Here is a 25,569-nt window from a genome sequence, read left to right on the forward strand (position 1 = left end):
TGTATGTAAGAATCATCATGTGTGGTGATTGAAACTGCAGACTCCGGGGTGGGTGATTCTGGTCCAAGTGTCTTCCTGAGCACACTAAGAAATACTGGTAAGAACTCATTATAAGTTAATCATTGCTGCTCTTTGTCACGTCGCTACCAATGGTTCTTGAGAGTTCTGGGGAGCTTTTAAAAAATACTAATGCCTGAACTTGACCTGAATCAATTAAATCAGAATCTCTTAGGGTACAGTCAAGGCACTGGGATTATATTTTAAAAACCTCTTCTCACACCAGGAGAACAACTAGTAGAGAGCAGACACAAAAGGCATTATTTACCCCTGGATCCATAGTGCTTACAACCTCAGCTGCATCTAGCTTCAGCCCCTGCACTTCCCACCATTTCCCCTCCTGCTATAATATAGGAAAAATACTGTCAACTGAAAAAGGAGGCTGAGCCAATAAAAAACAAAAGGATTTCTTTGGGGTCTCAGGATTGCAGCTTGGGGAACCCAGATGTGGGCAGAAAATCAAATAGTGCCCCTCACCCCAGGGAATAAAAATCAAACATTTTTAAAGACAAAAGGGAATGCTTGTACACGTTGTTTACGAAGAATTTTGATGGGTGCTGGTGGCAAAATATCTTGGCTGAATATGACTGGTTGCTAAGGTTGTTACTAAGCAAAATCTCTTACTATAGAAAGTTGCAGCCTGCATTCTTGGAATATCATATATGGTTGATCCCAGATCAAAAGTTCATGGTCCTACTGGGTAAGGATGTGCCGAAGTCCCATCTCCTTAACGAGCCTTTCGCTCCATTTTAAAACCCCTTGACATAGGTGACCCCATTTCACTTCACCCATCACAATACTTGGGAGTATTTTCCCAGAGGGGTGGCAACGTCTGCTAGAAGTAAGGATGATGTCCGTTCTACGTATAAAATGTAAAGAAATTTTGGATCAGTGCATAGGAGATATATACAAGGATGTTAACTGTAGCTTTGATTGGAATGGCAAGGAAATGAAAAGTTGAAATGTCCAAGTCTGAAAATTGGATGAATAAAGCGTGATGGTATATTTGGCCAGTGGAATACCATACTGCCCTGAAAATGAGAGTCGGAGCCACATATACCAACATTGGAAGGAAGTGACCATAAGATTTTCTTTAAGGTAGAGGCTACTGTGATAGGCTTCTTTCAGACCTAGAGTCTTCACCTTGGCAGTAAGATTGTCTTGTTTCAGAGGCTTCTGGGGCTTCCCTATGGCAACAGAGTAGCCTCATGCTAGCTGGTGGAGCTTATTTTGTTTATTCTGAGAAAACCAGAGTATACCAGAACATACCAAATATGCCACAACTCCTTATGGTATAGAGAGGAATCTCATACAAATTAGGTAGCTCTTTTCAGCCTCAAAGCATCTGCACTGCAATGCAGAAGCTGCATGGATAGACACTGCTGTTAAACTGGGACAAAGTCTGATGCTGCCTTCGCATCTGTCAGCCCTCTGGCTGTCCACACGTTGCAAAAAACCCATTAGAAATGCCCATGTTACCATGGGCCTCGGATTTCAAGGTTGTTAATCTCATTTGGCTTTTCTAAGCTGCTGACAGTGTTTATTTTCCAAAGGGGTCACAGAGCATACCTGGTCCTAGTTTGGCCACGGCATAGAGGAGGTCATAGTTGAGCACTGGGGTGGCATCACTGATGGGCTGCCAGCCGACGGGAGGAGATGCCGGGGGTGAGATGAGGAATTGTTTGGCGGGCTGTGGTGGAGCCAAATGTAGCTTGTCACCGTCTGTCTCTGGAGTCTGAACCTTTCAAAGAGAAATGGAGACACAGTATTCATCAGGGCCTCAGATGTGCTGTGTGGGTACAGGAAGATGCAGAGTCTCATTTTGAGCCTGTGACAAATGAACCAATGAACCAGGCTATAATAATAATCGCTACTTAGCATACACCATATGCTCAGTTATCTTATCTCATCCTTATAACAGTGGATATCAACTTTTAGCGTGCATAATTACTTGGACAGCTTACGAAAGCACAGACGGTAGAGCCTGGCTCCTGGAGTTTCTGATTCAGCAGAGCAGGGGTGGGGCTGGAGAATCTGCACAAGTTCTCAAGTGAGGCTGATGCTGCTGGTCTCTGGACTCCTTATTCCCTCCTGTTTTTCCTCCTTTCCTCTCTCTCTCTCGTTCTTTTTTTTTTTTAAGATTTTATTTATTTATTGGAGAGAGAGAGCACAAGCAGTGGGGAGGGGCAGAAGGAGAGAAAAAGAAAGAAAAAAAGAGAGAAAGAGAGAGAGAGAGAGAAAGAAGCAGACTCCCTGCTGAGCAGGAAACCTGATGCAGGGCTTGATCTCAGGACCTGGTGATCATGACCTGAGCCAAAGGTACCCCTCTCTCCCATTCTTTTGAGGTGATATTCACATAATATGAAACTAAGCATTCTAACGTGATCAGTCAGTGGCATTTGGTACCTGCCCAGTGCTGTGCAATCACCACTTCTACCTAGATCCAAAGCACTTGTATTGTCCAAAGGAAACCCTGTACCCATTAAACACTTACATGTTTGCCTCTTGTCAGAATCTCACAACCACGAAACCACCAATCCGTGCTTTCTGTTTCTATGGATTTACCTATTCTGGACTTTTCACAGAAATGAATCAGAATATGTGACCTTTTTTGTGTCTAGCTTCTTTTACTTAGCATAACATTTTCAGGCTTCATCTGTGTTGTAGCACACACCAGTGCTTCATCCCTTTTTATGGTTTAATAACATTCCAATGAGTGATGGACCACAATTTATTTGTTCATCCACTGATGGACATTTGGATTGTTTCTACCTTTTGGCTAGTGTGAGTAGTACCACCATGAATATATGTGTACATGTATTTTTTTGAGATCTATTTTCAAGTCTTTTAGGTAATCTATATACCTAGGAGTAAGTATTTGCTGGGTCAAATGGTAACCACCTGTTTAACTTTTTCAGGAAACCAGTAGGATTCCAATAGATTAAAAACCGAGGTTTCTACAAGATACACAGTTACTAGCAGCATGAGATTCAAACATGGATCTGAGACCAAAGTCCAAATTCTTCTTATTATTAGTTTTTATTTTATTTTACTATATTTTATTGTGGTTAGAACATTTAACAAGAGATCTATCCTCTTTTTTTAAAGATTTTATTTATTTATTTATTTGAGAGAGAGAGAATATGTGCACAAGTGGGGGGCGGGCAGAGGAAGAGAGAGAAGCAGGCTCCCCGCTGAGCAAGGGGCTCGATCACAGGACTCCAGGATCACAACCTGAGCCGAACATAGTTGTTTTAATGACCAAGCCACCCAGGCACCCCAAGAGATTTACCCTCTCAACAGATTTTTAAGACTACAATAGATTTTTATTGACTATAGGTACCGTGTTGTATAGTGGATCTCTAAAGCATGTTCATCTTGTTTAACTATAATTTTATAACATTTTCCCCTCTCTTTAGTCCCTGGCAACTACCCTTCTACTCTTAGGTTCTATGAATTTTGTGAATTTAGATCCCTCATATAAGTGGAATCATGCAATATTTGTCTTTCTGTGACTGGTTTATTACACTTAGCATCAAGTCCTCAAGGTTCATCCGTATTGCAGAGGGTCCATACTATCTAAAGCAATCTACAGATTCAATGCAATCCTTACCAAAATCCCAATGGATTTTTTTTTTTACAGAAATAGTAAGAAAACAATACTAAAATTCATATAGAACCACAAAAGACCCAAATAGCCAAATCAACGTTGAGAAACAAGAACATCATTCTTCCTGATTTAAAAATATATTACAAAGCTACAGTAAGCAGAAGAGTATGGTACTGGCATTGAGACAGACATATAGACCAATGGACATATAGAATAGAAAGCTCAGAAATGAATCCACACATATGGTGTCAGCTGATATTCAAAAAGGGTGCTAACAGTACACAATGAGGAAAGGACAATCTCTTCAACAAACAGTTTTGGGAAAACTGGATATCCACATACAAAGGAATGAAATTGAAACCTTACCTTACACCATACACAAAAAATAACTCAAAATGGATTAAGGACTTAAAACATAAGATCTGAAACAGCAAAAATCCTAGAAGAAAATATAGTGGAAAGCTTCATGACACTGCATTGGCAATGTTTTCATAGATATGACATCCAAAGCACACGCAACACAAACAAAAATAAACAAGCAGGACTGTACCAAACTAAGTGTTCTGCACAGTAAAAGAAACTATCAACAGGGTGAAAAAGCAATCTGCAGAATGGGAGAAAATATTCACACACCATTTAGTCTCCTTATCTATATATAGGATAAAGAGTTAAGGAACTCCTATGACTCAAAAGCAAGCAAACAAACCCCAAAGAAACAAAATAAAACCTAATAACTCAGTTAAAAAATGATCTAAGGACTCAAATAGACATTTCTTCAAAGAAGATACATAAATGGCCAACAGGTATATGAAAAAACAATTTAGGCCACTAAGCATCGGGGAAATCAAAACTACAGTTGAAATATTGCCTCATGCCAGTCGGGATGGGTATTATCAAAATAAAATAAATAAATAAAAGACAACAAATGTTGGCAAAGATTTGGAAAAATTGGAAAAACTAGTGGGAATGCACAATGGCGCAGCCACTATAGGAAACAGTATGGAGGTTCCTCCGAAAATAAAGCAATAGAACCACCATCTTGTTGAGCAATTCCACTTCTGGGTATTTATACAAAAGAATTGAAATCAGACTCTTGAAGAAACATTAAGACTCCTGAGTTCATTGCACCACTATTCACAATAGCCACGATAGGAGAATAATACAAATGTCCATTGACGGCTGAATTGGCATCTACATACAATGAAATACTATTAAGCTTTAGAAAGAAGCAAAGTCTATATTCTTTTCAGTGTGTCATCTTTGTAGAACTAAAAGATAGGGACAATGCTTACTGACCAATAAGAGATGAATTAAGATAGATCTAATATTAGGACATTGACTTTCTATTGCTGTGGACTCTGCGAGCATTGCCAAGGATTGTCCGTCCCCTTTTGGAATACCTGGCATTTATTTCTGGATGAAATAAAACACAAAATTAATCTCCATATGTTTGTGATCTTTTCTCATGAATGGGAGTCATTGGAAATGCACACAGTCCACTAAATGCACACAGTCCAGTTCACTATGATATAACTGAAATTTTAATTATAAACCTGCTAGGAAGTTTAGGAGTAGTTGTGAATAAACTGTTCTTACTACAACTACCAGCTGGTGTTTACTGTGCAGTTACCAAATTCCAGGCATTCTAACACACAATAGTTCATTTAATCCTCCTAACCACAGTCTGGAGTGTGTATCATCCTTCTCATTTTATAGGTGAGGAAACTGAGACCCATTGAGAGTACGTAAATTGCCCAGGTGTCAGCCCTCAGAGCCTGATTTCTAAACCTCTGTGACGTGCCTGCCTGGGGATCCATGGTATAGGTTTATTTCTCTGTGAAATAAGGAGAACCCGAAAGTCGAAAGGGCTCCATTTATAGTTTTAAAAGGCAACAAATAATGTAGAGCAAGAATTGCCTTACCTGTGCAAAGTAGAGTTTTAATTTTTTCCCTCTGAACTGGGTTTCATGAAGCTCTATCCTGGCTCGGGCTGCAGACTTGGGATTGCTGAAGTTTATTCGGACACGTCTGAAACTCTTAAACAGCTGGAACGTCACACAGTCATCGTAAGTCCGAAACAGACCCTCAAATTTTTCCTGGTAAAAAAAAACATAGAAGAAAATCCACTGGTCATATGTCTTGCATGATGACTGATCTGACACAAATAACTAAGTAAATAAGTAACTAAGTAAATAAATAGGCTGTTCTTAACATAGAACACATATAATGTATTTTTAAATTTAAAGTTAATTAATTAACATACAATGAAGTACTAGTTTCAGAGATAGAGTATAGTGATTCATCAGTTGCATATAACACCAAGGGCTCATTACATCACGTGCCCTCCTAAATGTCCATGACCTAGTTACCACATCCTCCCAGACAATACCTCCCCTCCAGTGACCCTCAGTTTGTTTCTTTTTTTTTTTTAATTTTTTTTTATTTATTTATGATAGTCACAGAGAGAGAGAGAGGCAGAGACAAAGGCAGAGGGAGAAGCAGGCTCCATGCACCGGGAGCCCGATGTGGGATTTGATCCCGGGTCTCCAGGATCGCGCCCTGGGCCAAAGGCAGGTGCCAAACCGCTGCGCCACCCAGGGATCCCCTCAGTTTGTTTCTTATAGTTAAAGTATCTTATGGTTTTTCTCCCTCTCTGATTTCATCTTAGAAATGTCTTTTTTTTTTTCCATCTATTGGTCTGTTACCAGGTGTTAAACATGTTTGTGGATCCAGTGGGAAGGATTCATAACCTGGGTCCTGAGATCTGTAGAGGAGCAGTCAGTGGGGTTTGAGATGCATAAAAAAAACAAAACAAAACAAAACAAAACAACCCTAAAAATTAGGCAAAATGTTGAGTAAGTTTCTGTGTAATATTTCTTTCTAAGGAGAGGGATCACAGTTGTTATAAGATTCTCAAACAAGTCCATTATTACCAAAATATTAGAGCTATTGAATAAAGCATGTGATAGACATTATTAGTGATTATCAATCGTGGTGCACTAGTTAGATGGTGCTGTGTGATTTAGTCCTGGTCCATGAAATGTGTGCAGAAGGCAAGAAAAAGCCCTTAAGAATTTTTTTTTATCTCTTTCTCTGAAGATGCCAAATATCCAGATGGTACACCATTTAGAAGCAAGATTCTCCTCAGCCTGGGTCCCTGAGTAGCTGTGTGGAGCAGAAATATCTTTCTCCTACTCCCACCTATCCTATAGTTGACTTTGCCTTGGCAAGGAAAACAACTAAAACAAAACAAACAAACCTCTATTGCACTAAACCACTGAGATTTGGAGATGATGTTATTCTAAAGCATAACCAAACTTAGCACAAAGCAATCATTTAAAAATTTTGATTCAGTACATTTTCAATTCAATTAAACAGATCTCTATTAAATGCTCCCTTTATACAAGGCATGGTCTCTAGGCTTTAGGAGGCATCAGAGTTGAGTATCATTATGTTCTTACACTCAATGGTCTGTGTGTATATATATATATATATATATATATATATATACATACACACACACACATATACATTACACATATATACATAAACATGTTATACATATATATGTAAATACACTAATGTTTATCACATTTTGACTCCTGTTTCTTCCTCTTTATACTTTCTTTCCATCCAATCCAGAACCACAAATAATATATTCGCAGCAAGTTTTTTTTTTTTTTTAACTTTCACGACGTTTGCAGAGATTTGAGGGTCCTCTCTCCCCTTTTCAGGTTGTATTGTTTTTCCCCTTTCCCTCTCAAAAACACAGGAAGAAGCTTTCCTTGTCTGTTCCTTGGGCTGTTTTTCCTTCATCCCTGAAGCCTTGGCATCAGCCAATTCCTGGGCCTGGGGCCTCTGCCACCACTCCGAGTGGGCTCATTAAGGAACTATTTCCCAAACAATATTGTGTTTTCCTAAACAGGAATCCTGGTAAACACAATGATTTCTGGTACTTCCTTGCTATCCACCTGATATTCTCAGGTGGTCATATCATGGTTGATGGTTTAAATAAGGTGGGGAATTTTCAGCAATGAAAGAAATTAAGAGATTAAAAACTTTTACTTCTGTATAGAACCATTCCTATTTCTTAGGACACAATTCTTGGGTCTTTGTAGCTTTCTATTTTTCCACTTTCAGCTTCACTTCACCATCTCCTCCCCAGGAGTGAGTGTGGGCATGAAGACCAGCCTTGGAGAGGAGGTGTTCTTTTCTTTTGACTCTAATTCCTTGTTTGCATTTTATCTTTCTTCTTTATGCCTTGCATCTCTGTTGTTCAGAGCTGTTTGGCCTCAAGAGCCTGGATTAGGAAAACAAAACAAAACAAAAAAAAAAATCAAGGAGTCCTGGCTTTGGGATGAATGGCCTATGTGTCACCTCCTTGGGAGGCTTTGGCAGATGTCAATAACTGAATGCAATTGTTTTCTCTACTGATCTTCAAAAGAGGGCCCCAGGCAGCTAGCTCCTGCACCAAGCTAGGGTTGGCAAGTGACCAGATGCTCTTTGATATTCTTGTTTGGGGGCTGAGGCTGATAGTCAAAAGAAGTATTTCAGCAAACCTGGGGTGCAGCCCAGAGCTCAGGGGCCAGGGGTTTCACAAACTCTATAATGATAGTCCTTCCCCCCCTCCTGTTCCTCCTCCTCCTCCTCATCATCAACTAACATTTACTTGGCTTGTCCTCTCTGCACAAGTCTTTTGGGAACTTGTAGTGGCAGGGGATGACAGCTGGCCAAAAATTGGGGATTCACCAGCCAACTCTATTTTCTTCCATTAGTGACATGACAAACATTTCATTGGCAGAGGCAACAGAATATGAGATGAAATGGGTTAGAGGCACAGGTGCAGCACAGTGACATACCCTTAGGCAACGTGGTATCTTGAACAGAGCTAGCCACAGGTATCACTCACCTGCCTTTACAGCAGATCTATGCTTTTGATGCCCAGGGTCTCCCCCTGCCCAAGACACATAGCATACTTTATTGTCCTCTGACGGCCAGTTTCCTCCAGTCTGGTACCCCACAAATCCAATAAATTCCTCATTTTCTCAACAGTTAGTTCTCTTTGTAACCACTGTTTGGAATAAAGTTCCACAGCAGTGATCTCAAAGTCTGGTCTCTGGACCGTCTTACACCCTTAAAAATTATTAAGAATCCTAAAGAACATTTGTTAATGTGGCTTGCATCTACCAGTGTTTGTTGTACTAGAAATTTTTAAAAATACACATTTATGAATGTATTTAAAAGTAACAATAATAAGCCCACTATATGTTAAAATATTTTTATGAAAAATGTCTGTTTTCCAAAACAAGAAAAATATAGTGAGATTGGCATTTCTTTTTTTACATTTCTGCACATCTCTTTAATTTCTGATTTAAGAGAAGATACTTGAAAACTCACATTTGCTTCTGTGTTCAATCTGTTACACTGTGATGTTTTGTCTGAAGGGTGTGAATCAAAGCTGGCCTCACCCAAATATATGGTTGGAAAAGGGAGGAGTAACTTAATAGCCTTCCAAATATCTTTTGAAATTCCTTGTGAATAGTCTTTCTTGATACTTCATCAAAATTTGACAAGTGGCAGTTTCTTAAAGTGTATTACAATGTTAAATCTGAAGCTATAATCGGGTAACATTTTTATTTGATTATATTAAGATCCATTTTGTACCTTTAATGGTTTTTTCATCCATGCACGATTCTGTAATGCTGTACATTGGTCACTTGAAAAATATTGGTTCTTTGAGTTATGTAGCTTTTCCAAATGTTGACACATTTCATTAACCAGTATAAAAAACCACATTCATTAATATCGCCATCTATATTATTAAAAAGTTTTTAGAAATTGGAAAGCTGTCAGGTTCATGTTGGTAAATACAGGTTTTCCAAAATTCTAATTTCAGCTTGAAAGTTCGTTCCTAATCATTGGCGACAACACTGCCAGTTCTTTTCCTCAGAGTAACATGCTCATTCATTTTTGAGAAAATGTCTGCCAAATATCTAAGTCTGCATAACTATAGTTTGTCTGTTAGTTGTTCTTTCAAGTAAAAATATGGAGTTCCGTGAGAAAAACAAATGTTTAGTTCAAATGTTTCCTCAACTTAAATATTGCATTTTGGGATGCTGCAAAAGTGTATTTCATGTGTACTTCCCATTTCGTTATTCAGATGATTAAAAAGGTATATGTCAAGGATACAGAGTTAAAAAAATTAATAAATTTTATGGCTTCATCAAGGCCATTCTTAAGTAAAACTGGTATTTTCCATCTTACTTTTCTTTTCCACTTTTTAAATAAAAAACTGTGAGTGTGTGGCTGTGAAGACTATAAGTAATACTGATATAGTTTGCTGCCCCTGCACTGACTCATACCCAAGTACCAGCAGTTTGAATCACCATTGCTTTTGCACCATAGATGTAAATGTCAATGCAGCTGAAAAGGAAAAGTGTCCTAATCTTATTACGGAAATAGTTCTGACCTCATGTAGAATGATCTTGCAAACTTGTAGGAGTCTTAGACTATCCTTTGAGAAACTGAGATACCATAACATCTCAGGGAAAGTAAGGATTTAGTTAGCTTCGGTTGAAGACAAGAGGTCCAGTGAGATTCTAAAGGATACAATATAATGGAAATCAAAGAAGAGCTATTACTCAAGAAAGTATGGTGATCCTAAATGAATGCTGTAGGGATGGTGAAGAAGATGAAGATGGTCTTGGCCAGTGGCAGATCACTGGTGATCATCCTGAGAGCTATGTGAACAAAGATGAAGGTGAAACACAGATTATTACAGATTGAGAAGTGAAGGTGGGGAAAAAGTGGGGGAAAGATAGCTTGGCAACAACAAAGAGGGAGCTGGAATGATAACTATGTGGGAAGTTAGGTCACTAGAAGATTTTTAGTAGTGTGGGGAGACACTGGTTGATGAAATGAAACTAAGATGAAGGAAAGAGAGGAGACAGAAGAGGGTGGTGAATAGTGGAGACAAGAAGAGAGGGCTTCAGAAAGTCTTGTAGGCATTTCTTCCTGTAAGAAAGGAGTTGAGAGTCAGGATGGAGGAGTTTGGAAATGGAACAAGCAAAACTGAAGATGGCTTTTTCATCTCAGGTGAAGTCCTCTGTTCAGGTAGGGAAGGTGAAGGGAAATGAGGGCTTGAGGCACTTGAGGAAGATTTAGAACAACAGCTGTAGTCAGAGACAAGGAGAGTCAATGCAGATGAGTCAAAGGGTAGTGTAATGGGTTGATTTATGCCCCCTCCAAAGGCCATGCTGAAGTCCCCAGTACCTCAGAATATGACCTTATCAGGAAACAGAGTCACTGAAGATGTAATTTGTTAAGAGGGGATCATACTGGAGTGGGATGGGCCCCTAATCCAGGATGCCTGGTATCCTCATCAGGAGACAGCCATGTGAAGACAGAGAGACATAAGGAAAGTGTCATGTGAAGACAGAGGATGGGAGTGATGCTTCTAGAAGCCAAGGAAGGCCAAAGATTGTGGACAGATTGCAACTACCAGAAGCTAAGAAGACATAAAGAAAGATACCCGCCACAGGTTTTAGAGGGAGGACAGCTATGCTGACACCTTGATTTTGGTTTTCTGGCCTTCAAAACTGTGAGATAAGAAAATTCTGTGACTTGAAGGCATTCAGGTTGTGGTACTTTGCTACAGCAGCCCTAGGACATCAAAACAGACAGTTATGCAGCACTAAGGAACCAAATAAAACTAGGGTTTTACGAGAGACAGCCAACACAGTTACACCATCTTCTCCAGCTGAGTGGTGGGTCATTCCAGGGTGCGGTGTGCTAGACAGGTGTGTGTACACAAGATGTATGTATGGGAGGAACGGAACAAGAAGGAAGGGGGTAACTTGGTTTCAAATATGAACACTTTGGAATTTTAAATTCACTATCTTTAAATGTATTTGATTTTCTTGAGCAACCTGGAAATGGAGGAGACCAGCATGGATGTACTGCTACAAATGGAAATGTTCATTGCTTTACTTGAAGAAGCTCACTGTAGTTTTCCTTTAATCTTGTTAACTTCATCTCTGTTATAATTATTTGTTCATTTGTGTATTATCTGTGCCCCATATTTTTGAAGAGATTTGAACATGGCTTATGAAGACATATAAGTACAAAATAAGATAAAATAAAATAGAAACTGAGTACAGAAAAAGAGGAAAACCAAGGTAGAAACATAAATTAGAGCCAAGATTTAGTTATTCTTTGCATGCAAGAAGTCTGCATTATGAAAGATTTACAGTAGCAGTCCTTTTGACAGGACGCCCTCCTGAAAACCAGAAAAGCTTCTCATGGAGTCTTGAACATGGGCCATGGGTGGGTCAACATTTTGCTTCTACTCTTTCTCAAAGCTAACCCCACATGGTACTCTTCGCCACCAATACAATCCTCTCAAGGCCCATGAGGCAAAGGGGAGTCTGGCCTTAAAACCAGGCAGAGGGATCTGTCCAGGGTCCTCACCAAGAAGCTCCAGTGATGTGAAGAAAAAGGTCCTCAGAAATTATGGAACAAAACCAAGTAGCAGGTGAATCATTATAGTTCCCAAACAAAATGGACAAAACTTGTTTTGTAAACATAGGAAGATCTTGGAAATGCTCAATGTATTCTACTTTATTGGTTGATAGAAAACCCCAAGGTATTTTTTGGAAGGAATATTAGAATACTAAGATATTATCTTCAATTTCACTCCAAACCAGACAGGCTGCACGTAAACAATGTCACTGAATCCTTACTTTTCTGGACAGACCCTCGGAGGAAGAGTTGAGATTGTTATTGTCTTTAAATAGCATCTGAAGCATCTGGAAGCCAGAGGAGTTCATGACCTCCACAAAGTCACTCAACTACCTAGCTAGCAAAACCAGAACTAGTAAGCTCAAGTCGTTTAGACTACAAAAATGTCATTGATGATATGCAGACAAGTGAGCAGTCTGAAAAATAAGAATGAGGAAACCAGCTTTCCTTGACAAGCTGAAGGAACAGTGTTATCCTTGAAGATGCAACTGCTAGGGAAGCCCGACACTGCCTTTATCTGCATTCCAAATGATGCTGTATGTCTTTACGTATTCTTCAATTTTTCTCACTTTCGATCCCTTTGGGTATAAATTATCTTAATAAGAAATTCAGCTTCTCTCAAAATCACAGGGCTTTCATCTGGCAGATAATGTTCCCAGAAACTGCTGAAGAATGAACCAATTCATTTCGGTTTATCACCTCTCAGTGGATTCCACTGACAAGTCCTGTGCAAATCCCATGTTTAAGGATCATACTGGGTTTTATGGGCCGCTCCGGAGGGCCTCCTGTCAGAAGGACTGCTATTGTAAATCTTCCATAATGCAGACCGCTTGTGTGAAAGGAATACCAGGCCTGCATGTGGGGATTTTTACATCTGGATTTTTAACCTGTCAAGATTTCTCAGGCCAGACAGAATTGTATTAAATCATGCTTTGTTTCTTTTGTGGTTCTGAGGTTAGCTAAATAGAAAACCGTTATGAAAAGGAGGCTCTCACCCTTTCTTTATGGATAAAAGAAGTGGATGGGACCTCGTGTCACATGACTGCTTTGGGAGAAGATAATTCGCCGGTAAAGGCACAAAAGCCTTTATCCCTTCTCACTGGAGTCCTTATGAGGGACAAAGATCTAAAACTCAGCCCCAAATTCAAAAAGGACCCACTTTGTCCTAAAACCTCATCCCCTGCTTCTCTCAGCAGAACGCTTTCCATGGCCTGCGTTCCAGTCTGTTCTTTTGTTCCCACCCTAAAGCCCACAGTGGCTGGATAAACGTCTCTATACGAGAGCATGCTTTTACTCCACTCTGGTGAAGGAAGTCTCCATTTCCCTCATTTCCCTGTCCACACATTTAGAACTGGAAAGACAAACCTCCCAAAACTCCTCTAAGCCAAGAAAATACAAAGGGCCTACAAACTGGAATGACCTTTGAACAGGAGGTCAAACTGAGCTTTGCGGAGCTTAAAGCTTTGACAACTTGGGAAACACTCTTTAGGCAAAATAATACAAAATAGGCACAAAAAAATGGAATATTTTTTGAATGAGAACAAAAACTCATAAGAAGTAAGTTTAATAAATTTTACAAAAAAATATATGACCCTGTGAAACACATTGTCAGCACCCTGCCAGGTAGAGGCCCATGCACGAAGGGTCTTGAAGCTGAAACTTCATTCATTTCCCAGGACATATGTCTGAGAGAAGGACAAGTATACTGTGCCATCACGAAGCAGTCCAGAGTCCAGGTGTACAGGACACATCTCAGTGTACAGTATCAATGGTTACCTTGGTTCAGGGCATTTCCCAAGGGCTACGGATAGCTTCATCCTTCTCTAGACCATCAACTCCTCTTCTTGGATCATTAATCTGCAACAGTGCCTATGGCTGCCCCTAGCCCTGCCTAGATGGAAGCTCTAACTGTGCATGTGTAATTGAGGAAATCCACAACCTCCTTTATAGCATATAAGACCAGAAATTGCATTTTAAACTTATGTATTTGTTTATTTATTTATGATTTTATTTATTTATTCATGAGAGACACAGAGAGAGAGGCAGAGACAGGCAGAGGGAGAAGCAGGCTCCCTGGAGGGAACCCAGTGGGGGACTCGATCCTGGGACTCCAGGATCACAACCTGAGCCAAAGGCAGATTGCTGCTCGACCACTGAGCCACCCAGGTGCCCCATTTTAAACTCATTTGAATATTGTTTTATATATTAGATATATAAAGCATAAAGCCATGTTACTAGCATAGACTCGAGGGCCACACTCCCTAGTACAAATCCTGAACCCAGGGTTTGTGCAACCTCAAGCAACTTACTGATCTATTTGACACCTCAGTTTCCATATATGTGAAATGGGAATAGAATAATAACAGTCTCTATGTTATACAGTTCTCCTGAACATTAAATGAATTAACATATTTAAATCACTTAGAAAGGTACTAAGTACCAGTGAATGTGAGCTCTTACTGTTATGAATACCAGACTGGAAGACAAACAAGGTTTCATTTGCATGTCTATATGCGGCCTGCTAGCCCTAGCTGTACAAATCTCCCTATACCCAGATCAAGATCTATACTTGCTACCTGTATCTAGTCCTTATAGGCTATAAGAACAACTAGAGGAATGCCCAGAGTAGTATTTCATATAAAATTAAGTCTAATTATCTGATATGATTTTACTGCTGTTACTATCTACTGAAGACATTGAGTCCAAATTAACCATCGTGATTTCTTTCTTGGCTGCTAAGCTTTAAAAGTTTTCTTTACAAAAACAGCATGATAAAGTAAATAATTCTAAGAAGGTATCAAAAGGGTAATTGCTGTTAATTGTTCCCTTTGGAGATCCTGTACCAGCAGCAGGGCCCAGGGTTTAGAGAGACAGTGAGCACATGACAAAGGTGCCAGCCATTACCAAAAATATTTTAAGTTCAGATGCATCAGAAATTGATTAAGTTCCTCGCACCTGGCTCCTTTCCCTCCTCTAACACACTTCATTCAACTCTCTTTTAGACAAGCCCAAATCCAGAACTCTATTCCCCATATTCAATTGTTCCTGAACATTTCCTTAGAGATATCCAATAGGTGCCTTAAATTTCATAGCTCCAGCCAAATACTCTGCTGGGGGCTCTAAATTTTCTACTCCTCCCTCTCTCCATGAATGGCCTCCACTGCACACCACTGCTCAAGCCTGGGAGCTGAGGGTCACCTGATTTTTTCCATCTCCCTCCCTCCCACATCCTACCCCCAGCCCCGTGTTCTTCCAAAACTTTCCCCTTCTTCCAATTCTTGGCTTGCCACAGCTCTTCCTATTACTGTACTAGGTCTCTCTAGACTCAGTTTGGCAACTCTGCAATCAACTTTGAGAGTGTGCTGTGAGAGAGGTCTTTCTAAAAGACAAAATTCTGATTATACTGTTCCTCTATAAAATCCTTCAATGGCTTCACACGGCTTTTAGAATATGGCTCGGCTTGGGATTTAAGGCCCTTTATAAAACAGCCATCACTCACCCCACTCATTTCATATTCGACCCCTTCCCTAACCCATCTCCTATACACCAGCCAAACTTCAGCTCAGAGGTTTCCAAAGCAGATTATTCTGTATCTTCAAGCTTTCTCTCACTTGCTCTTTCTTTTCCTTCAGTGAAGCTTTTTTCCTTCAGGTGTCTTTTCCCCCCTATATTCCTTTTTTCCAGTTTTATTGAGATATAAGTGAGTCATATAACATTGCACAACTTTTAAGGTATACAACACGCAATGATTTGATATATGTGTAGATTGGGAAATGATCATCATAATTCATTTAGTTAAAATATATCACTTCAACTAGTTACCAATTTATTTTCTTGCGAGAATTTTTAAGACCTACTCCCTTATTAGCAACTTTCAAATATACAATACACGGTCTCGTTAACTGTATTCATCGTGCTGTACATTACACCCCATCAGGTAGCTTCTGATTGTCTCTCGAGCTCAGATTAGGTGTCATATCTGAGAGATCCCTCCTGAATCCCCTGGAGTTTAAGACATTCTTCTACTGTGTTCCTACAACACAGTGATCTAGTTAGTGAGGGTAACTGCTCCCTCACTAAGTAGACTATAAATACTCCACGGGAAGAAACGGTGTCATTTTTACCCTTGTGTCCTTGTCACATATATGCATTATTGAGTGCCAACTGTGTACCATCTAGGATCCCTGTATTATGAGAAGGGCTCCCTTGGTAATGAAATGAAAAAGGCAATATGGAGAGAACAGACCTCGCCTCCTTCCCCATGCTACTTTTTAGTGAATCTTCTCTTTTCTTCAAAGCCACCCTTCAATAAAATCAATAAATGTGTACTGAACACACAGATGAAGATCCTCCATACTCTAATAGGGAAGCCAACATCAAACTGTATACACTTCTTTCTTGACCACTTCCCTCAACAAACCCTCCCTCCATCTGGGGTTAGCCTCGACTTCCTTTGATTCTATCACACACTCTGAATCTCCTTTCAGAATAATGAGTCATCAAAGTGTGTGTGTGTGTGTGTGTGTGTGTGCACGCGCGCATGCGCAAATGAACATGTGTGCTTATGGTCAAGAAAGACTTCAGGGAAGAAATGGTATGTGACAAGATGGATAGAATGTTGATGTGTGGAAATGAGTGGTGGGAGACTTTTTAAGAAGCTTTCTTTCCCCAGGCAGTAGAGCAGTCATTATCAAAGCACTTACATATTTCTATGAATCTGATGTCACCTCTAAGGAAAGACATACTGGGGGACTGAGAAAAGAGAGGACAAAGAGAATAGTTGATCCTAAGCCATTTTTCCCTAGGCATGGTCTTGCAGCACACTCATAACTGTTATTAAATCCTTACAGAATTGCAGAAAATATGACACAAATTAGATGTGAGATTCTAATATTTTAAGAGTCAGCTCTAACATGTTTCTTACAGCATTTATTTTCCTGGAGATATGCTCCACTGACTACATTTTATTTGAATTCTAAACTACGGGTCGTGGGTCTGCTGATGCACATGGAACAAAGTGCTCATTGGCTTAGAGACCAATTTTGGAAACGATCCCTTTTCTGAATGCCACGTGTGTTGTACCTGAAAGAGGTGGGAAATGTACTTCTAAAAACGAGTAGTGTTCTATTTTCCCAAGACTGACATGAAGCCTCTGTTTTAATACTGGGTGGTCAATAATTGATGAGGACATTTTTAGTATGTTTAATGTTAAATTGAAGGGCTAAATTCTAAATATGTTTCATATCATATCTTCTTTCTGAAGATAGGCAATTTAAAATTTAATCCATTCATTTTACCATTTGGCATACGATCAAAGTAAGCTTTTCAAAGGCAGCATGCTATCCTTAACTTATTTTTCTCATGAAATTGAAATGGCATTTGCATCCTTTTGAGATGCAGATATGAGTAACTTTCTATGACTCAATCTTTAAATCTAGAAAGAAAATGCAGTTTGTTATGCTTCTAATGGTTCTCCTCACGGTTCTTTTTCCTCCTCTCAATTATACTTTTTCTCATTTATTTAGATTGTATTCTCTCTGTTCTTTACGGAATGACGTAAAAAGAATACTTGTTAGTGATAAAAACTTACGTAAAATTAAATCACTCATGTTCAAATTCCTTGACATTCAAAACTAAAATGATTGTTTCAATCCATCACAAATTTGGGAAACAAGCTACCTGAACGAAAGCTTTCCCCACTGATACAGGACAGTGATGGCTGAAATGGAGCTACTAAAAACAATACCAACTCTACCACTATAGCTAACACTGAGCATGACTTTGGATTGCCATTTTGCACAGAGATTAAATTTTCACCTGGACATTTAGGAAACAGCCAACCCCTCCCTAACCCCCTTACATGTGACGATATGTTTCAATCTCACAATAAGCTTATGTGGCAGATGAAGAAATGGGTTGAGAGAGACCCAATATTTCCCTGATGTGGCCAGCCAGTCAGTGACAGATAACATTTCATCCCCAAGAGTTCAGTAGCTGGAGTTCTAGTCTCTTCTAGGTTACCCCACTGAAGGCAGAGAGAAGCTGGGTTGATATGGCTTCATCCCTTCTGTTGCATCTCATCCAATAGCATGGATGCATCTTCGGTCTTCAGGCAACTTTGCTCATGTACATCTCATGGACCAGCAGAATTTTCACTGGGCTCTTTTCCCATTATAAAGAAGAAGCCCACCGGGTGTGTGTGGGGGGACACTGTGTTGGAGGTTCCCATGAACACGTGAAGAGGAGAACCTGACGAGATTTCCAAATAGTATGAGCATTGGTCTCAGCTGATCAATAACATGAACTGCAATCTGTCTTGGAAATCTCCGGAAAAATTTATTTGTGCTGTGTGTCATTTAATCAAGGTACATTTGAGGCCAAGTAGTATATACATAAGAATGATGCCAACCTTGGCTTTGCAACAGTGATGTAAGCATTAAACCTCCTTCTCTCACTCAATGTAATGACTTTTCCCAAAGGCTCCCAGGGATCAAGTTTTCTCTGCCACATCACTTTAATCTCTATTCTTAGAAGGGACAGTAGAGGTGACCTACTCTAACCCCTTTACTTGAAAACTGAAAGAGGTAAAGAACAGAGCAGTAGGTAACACGCCCAAGGCCTCATCACTAGTCAGAGGCAAAATTGCACTTGAATTTGGGTCTTGAATGTACAGAACAACAAAACCTAAATATATGATAGCAATTTTTAAAATCAAGAATCTTCTCTGATATGTTTTGATCTTGTGAACCACACAAGGCTTTGAATAATCCATATATATTCAATAGTATAGTCCTGGGAATCATGTATTTCCTAACAAAAACAGATCTGTGGTAATTTTTTTTTCCAAGAAAGTCTCTAATGTAAATTTCATCCCGATTTTCCCTATCAAAAAGCCGAGGCCAAAAGAAGTTAAGTGATTTGTTAAAGGTTACAGGCAAGCAACAATCATACGAGGTCAAGCATTACATTGATCAATTTTACTTAAACTTGGGGCTCCTGGGTGGTTCAGTGGTTGAGCATCTGTCTTTGGTTCAGTTCGTGATTCTGGGATCCTGGGATCGAGTCCCATATCAAGTTCCCTCCGGGGAGCCTGCTTCTCCCTCTGTCTGTGTCTCTGCCTCTGTCTCTCTCTGTCTCCCATGAATAAATAAATAAAATCTTAAATTTTTTTAACTTAATTTTATTCAAAAAAAGATTTAAATAAGGAGAAGAAATTTCTGGCTTTCAGAAAAAGGTTTCTTCAACACAAGGAATATTAGCCTCCTAAAGGAGGTTTCTGAAGTCTTAAATAAAAGATCTCAAGAAAAATGGGTTTGTTTCCAGGTGTAACACTGATGTCACACATCTCATGAAAATCAGAAGATAATGCTGACGTCTAAATCAAAATTTAAACCTCTATTTTTTAATTACAAAAAGGACCTGAGCTTACTTAAGAAAAAAAATTCTAGCAAAAGGCAAATAGGTAAACTATCATAGAAAATGAAAGAAATAGCAGCATAGGGAAGTAACCATAACTGGTACATATAATAGAGTGAAATTAACTGACCAGAACTATTTGTGACACACCTCATTGTTCTTCCCTTTAAATTTCTTGACATGCAGTGGTTTGGATTTGTCATTTTTGGAAAACATTATTTGTTTCACTTCATCAAGGGCACACATTTTCCCTTGTTTCATTATAGAATCACATCTGTCTCATTTTTCCTTCCTAGAATTTCTAAATGCCTTTCTATTTTTATTTGAGAGAAGAAACATAAGCTTTTATTTCATTAGTGACACCACGAAACTGTACGTCCAGGTTCCTAATGATACAATTTGCTTCATATCAATGGATTCTTGAAGTCTCTCACCCCAGAACCCCAGAAATGCAGAGGCCTGCTTCCCACTGGTTCAGTTTTAGGCCTGTTGTGCATCAGTCATGACAAGATTTCTTTTCATCTCAGTCTTGGATTATTTCTACCATTTTGTGTATCTCTTCTCTTTCTCTTTCTTGAATTAGTAGTTTCTGTTATGCAGGAAAACATCTTTGAGTAGATGCCCTCCCCCACAAAGCTGACGGGTAGTGAACATTCTGAGTCACTGCACTGACAAACATGCACATATTCTGACGGTCCCCACAGAGACCTTACCAAATCCTGTGGTGTCTTGGGTTTAGCACCTCACATCCCTTGGACCAGTCACTGGATGAGGGCTCTCCCTGGAGAAGGGTCATGGCCATGGTGAGGTGGCCCCCTGCTCTCCTGAGCTGAGGGCTGTTCTCTTCAGCTGAGACCCTTCTGCTACCCATGCCTCAGAGATTGGGGAATGTATGCCTCAGGCATGCTGGGAGGACCTGGAGGACTCTGAGGGTGCGTGGGTGGGATGTACTGTCAGGCTTCAGAATGCAGAAGCTGGGAGGAGTCAGCTGAGTACAGGAACCCAGGGCTAGCTAACTAGAGTGACTTGACTCTGGGGTGGGGGCCAAGCCTGCAGCTCTACCTCATAGTCATTTTGAAAGTTATTTGACTCAGATTCCCTTAGGCTCAGCTCTTTCTCCTGCATCCCCAACACGAGAAACCTCAAAGGCTGACTCCCTTCTTGATTTCATGATTATTTACCCACAGGTTCAGCCTGGGAGCAAATGCTGAGGCTGCGAGTGTGAATGTAGAGGGGCCCCGTGGTGGCTGCCATGTAGAACCCGTGCTGCTCCATGTGGTTGGCCAGTGTGATGCCCAGAGACTGGGTGCTCCTCAGGGGTCTGGGACAATGGCAGCCGTCCCTGTGGTAGCCTGCTCTTGCCGACAGGTTCCCACTTGCCTGCTCTCTTCCAGGACTTCTGACCTGCTCATGTGGCACTTGCTCCTATTTCTTTTTTTTTTTTTTAATTTTTTTAATTTATTTATGATAGTCACAGAGAGAGAGGGAGAGAGAGAGAGAGAGAGAGAGAGAGGCAGAGACACAGGCAGAGGAAGAAGCAGGCTCCATGCTCCGGGAGCCCGACGTGGGATTCGATCGCGGGTCTCCAGGATCGCGCCCTGGGCCAAAGGCAGGCGCTAAACGGCTGCGCCACCCAGGGATCCCTGCTCCTATTTCTTTTTTTTAAAGATTTTATTTATTTATTCATGAGACACACACACACACACACACACACACACACACACACACACACACACAGGCACAGACACAGGACGTCTCCCGAGGTAGGAGAAGCAGGCTCCATGCAGGGAGCCCGACGTGGGACTCAATCCCAGGTCTCCAGGATCATGCCCTGGGCTGAAGGCGGCGCTAAACTGCTGACTTGCTCCTATTTCTGATGCCATGGATTGCTTCTTCTTATTATATTTTGTTCCTGCCATCTCAGAGAGGTTTTAGGAGAGAGAGGAGTTAGACACTTTCTAAGCCTGCTATTTTGAGCCAGAAGTGCACCAGGTACTCCTTGCCAAATTATATTAGGTTGACCCACATGGAATTGCATTTTATGGAGTTTAAAAACCATGGAGGGCAGCCCGGTGGCTCAGCGGTTTAGCGCCGCCTTCAGCCCAGGGCCTGATCCTGGAGACCTGGGATCGAGTCCCATGTGGGGCTCCCTGCATGGAGCCTGCTTCTCCTTCTACCTTTGTCTCTGCCTTTCTCTGTCTCTGTGTCTCTCGTGAATAAATAAATAAAATCTTTTTTAAAAAAGAAACCATCGAATATTGGCAAATTCACGTGGCTCAATCTAATTAACACGAAGTCCACGGGGCCTAAAATAAACCAGATAAACCAAAGAATACCTTCATAACTCCCTTTAAGGAAATAACATTAATCATTAACTTTTAAAAAAGGGTATCTTCTTCTTTTAAAAAAAAAAAATCATTCATTCTTCAATACCAAAGCTGGGTAGTTAAAATTCAGCTCTGGCGCAACGTCAAACACTGTGTTGGACATTTTCTCCTCTGTTATTTCATTTAATTCTGTAACAACACTATAAAGTAGACATTCTAACTGGTTTATCAAAGTATAGTTGACATACAATATTATATTAGTTTCAGGCGTACAGCATAGTGATTTGACATGTATATATATTATGCGATGCTCATCATGGTAAGTGTAGTCACCATCTGTCATCAAAGTTATTACAATATTATTGACTGTGTTCCCTATGCTGTACTTTTCATCTCCGTGACATATTTTTTCTATAACTGGAAGCATGTACCTCTTAATCCCCTTCACCTATTTTGCCCATTCCCCCACAACCCCCTCCCCTCTGGCACACACCAGTGTGTTCTTACTGATGGTTATTTCTACCACTTTATGTATCTTGTATCTTCCTCTCAATTTTTTCTGTTACGTGGAAAAACATCTTTGAGTAGATGCCCGCCTCCCACAAAGGTGACAGGTGGCAAACATTCTGTGCCTCTAGAAAACTGGTTGGGTGTCATATACACTGCTTCAAGGGACAGCAAAGTAGGGCACCTGGCTCTCCACTGTGGTGACTGGGCTGGTTAACATCAACCTTTAACACTTTTTAGGTATAAGCTTCATTCATATCATTAAGACTGTAACAGAGATTATCCCTTTTTACAGATTAAACTACTGTAAAGAAGTTAAAGATCTTGCCAAAAGCTACTCAGCTAGTGACAGGGCAGCTGGGGTTTTAACACCAATGTTTGCCCTTTTCACGATAGCATGGCTTTTCAAGTGGTTACAACGCACTGCCCATTGTCATCCGAAAGAGCGGGTGTTGCTAAAGAGATGGATGTAGCAAAATATTATCATCCTACAATCATCTAAACATTCAGCATGAAGTTAAATCAGAATACCCCTTACAAGGTTTCTCTCGACTTACGCCTGTCCCTCACCCACAGCCTGGTAAAAACGATCCCAGTCTCCTTTGACTATTTTTTAAATGAGGTTCCTTTCCCCCTCCAAGCTTTACTGAGATATAATTGACACATATCGTTGTGTAAGTTTAAGACGTCCAGCATAATGATTTGATATATGTATATTTTCAAAATGATTATCACAATGGGGTTAGTTAACACATCTCTTCACCTTATCTTATAGTTTTCATAGTTACCATTTTTACTTTTGGAGTGAGAACCTATTCTCTTAGCAACTTTAAAATATATAATATCATTAACTATAGTCACCATGCTGTACATTATATCCCCCAGAACTTACTCATCTTATAACTGGAAGTCTGAACCCACCTCTCCCCTCCACACCCTCTTCCTGCCTCTGGCTACCACCAATTTGTTCTTTGTTTCTGTAAGTTGGTTTTTTTGTTTTCTGTTTTTTTTTTTTTTTTTTTTTTTTAGATTCCATATATAAGTGAAACCTACAGTACTTTTTTCTCTGAGTTATTTTACTTAGCACAATGCCCTCAAGGTCCATCGATGTTGTCACAAATGGCAGGATTTCCTTTCTTTTTATGACTGAGTAATGTTCCACTGTGTGTGAATACCACATTTTCCTTCTCCATTCATCTGTTGATGGACATTTGGGTTGTTTCCTTGTCTTGGCTATTACAAATAATGTTGCAGTGAATATGGAGATGCAGTTATCTCTTCAAGGGTTCTTTCATTTCCTTTGGATATATACGCAGAAGTGGAATTGGTAGATCATACGGTATTTCTACTTTTAATATTTTGAGGAGCCTCCATACTGGTTTCCACAGTGGCTGCACCAATTTATAGTCCTACTTCTGATGAAACTACAGTATCAGCCTCTTGAGATAAAAAACAACGACTTGTTCCTAACCTAGTTGGTAGTTTTATAGGGATTTATTTTATTACATTTCACAACTTACATATACATTATGTAAACACGTTTATCTACAGTAATTACTACAAAATAAATTACACAAAAAGGAAAATAATTGGAAGAAAACACATCAAGATGTTTTTCTGTTTCAAAACTGTGTCAATATCTTTTTTTGGTATTTTAAAATAAATTTTCTATAAGTATGTCATGTTTCTACAACTAGAAAAATATAAACATTATTAAAGGTATTTTTTGAATTAAAATATTTTCAGCCTGTATCACTCCTAAAAGCATTAGTTCTATGTTCCAGATCCAGTAGATAATACTTCTGTAAAAGTATAGATTTTGTCTTTAAAATTTTTTTTTTGTCCTGAGTTTGGCTTTTATAAGTTTTTAATGGTTTTGCTATACTAAGAAGTTATGAATATGGGCTCTGTTCACCCTTTGTAGGCCCCCTCCACGTAAGTATCTTTCATGTAGCATTTTTTTTTGTTTGAGTTTAAGGGTACCCAATGTTTTCAAATGTTCTAGAATATTTTATCTGTCCTGCTTTTATGCCCTTGTAGGCCTTGGCTATGTTTTTCTCAAGGAATGGTAACCAGAGCTATGCTGTTACTTATTTTAGGAGCTGGTATTCCAAATATTGAATGCAGGTAGCTCATGTTGACACCATTTTCCCCAATGCCTCTACTGATGGTACCAACATTATGCTGTCGTTTTGGCCACTGAAGCAATTGGGCCAACAGACTTTCAGAAATTTGTTTCTCCTTTCACTGAAGATGAAGGCATCAACTTCAGAATTTCTCTTTCTCGGGCATCCCTGGGTGGCTCAGCGGTTTAGTGCCTGCCTTTGGCCCAGGGCGCGATCCTAGGGTCTCGGGATCGAGTCCCATGTCAGGCTCCTGGCATGGAGCCTGCTTCTCCCTCCTCCTGTGTCTCTGCCTCTCTCTCTCTCTCTCTCTCTCTCATAAATCAATCAATCAATCTTAAAAAAAAGAATTTCTCTTTCTCTGTTTTGTTCATGAAAACCTGTTAATTACTATCACTAATGATAAAAACATGAACAGCAGGTTTTAATTGTACTTCAGGCTTTATATATTGCTTTTGTCCTTATAATCTATCTTTAATATAGATGACATCCTAATGTTCACAACCCTCTGAGGTATGTAGTGAAGCATTATTAATATTATTTTTAAGAGAAGGGGAGAGGGAGAGAGAGAGCATGAGCAGGGGGAGGGACAGAGGGAGAGAATCTCAAACAGACTTCATGCTGAGCATGGAGCCTGATGTGGGGCTCAATTCCACAACCCTGAGATCACAACCTGATCCGAAATCAAGAGCTGGATGCTCAACCGACTGAGCCGCCCATATGCCCCAAGGGAAGCATTATTATTATTACCATTTTTCAGATCAAATAAGACTTAAGGACCTTAAGTGATTTTCTTTTGCTCAAGTCAATTCCCTCCTTCTAGTTAGAATAACTGAAAATTATTACCATCTTTCTTTGATTACCTAGAAAAAAATCTACTTGTGCAGGATTTTAAAAATGCCTGGATGGTATACATAAACAGACGTAAACCGTATCCTACATATCTGCAAATATTAACATATTTCCTTCTTACACGGCACAGAAAGGATATGAATGTAGACTAAGCTGT

General features: G+C 39.8%; 1 protein-coding gene across 4 annotated transcripts in view; it reads right to left on the reverse strand.

Annotated features, from left to right (window-relative positions):
• Positions 1-25,569, reverse strand: part of RCAN2 (regulator of calcineurin 2) — a 262,870-nt gene that overhangs the window by 20,416 nt on the left and 216,885 nt on the right. For all 4 annotated transcript variants that reach the window (XM_055329786.1, XM_055329787.1, XM_055329785.1 and 1 more), the window contains 2 exons: positions 5,590-5,763; positions 1,627-1,798 (listed from right to left, as the gene is read on the reverse strand). In XM_055329786.1, the coding sequence (XP_055185761.1) occupies positions 1,627-1,798; positions 5,590-5,763 (346 nt within the window). The remainder of the gene's footprint in view (positions 1-1,626; positions 1,799-5,589; positions 5,764-25,569) is intronic.

The sequence above is a fragment of the Nyctereutes procyonoides genome, unplaced genomic scaffold (assembly GCF_905146905.1).
Source record: "Nyctereutes procyonoides isolate TBG_1078 unplaced genomic scaffold, NYPRO_anot_genome, whole genome shotgun sequence".
NCBI lineage: Eukaryota > Metazoa > Chordata > Mammalia > Carnivora > Canidae > Nyctereutes > Nyctereutes procyonoides.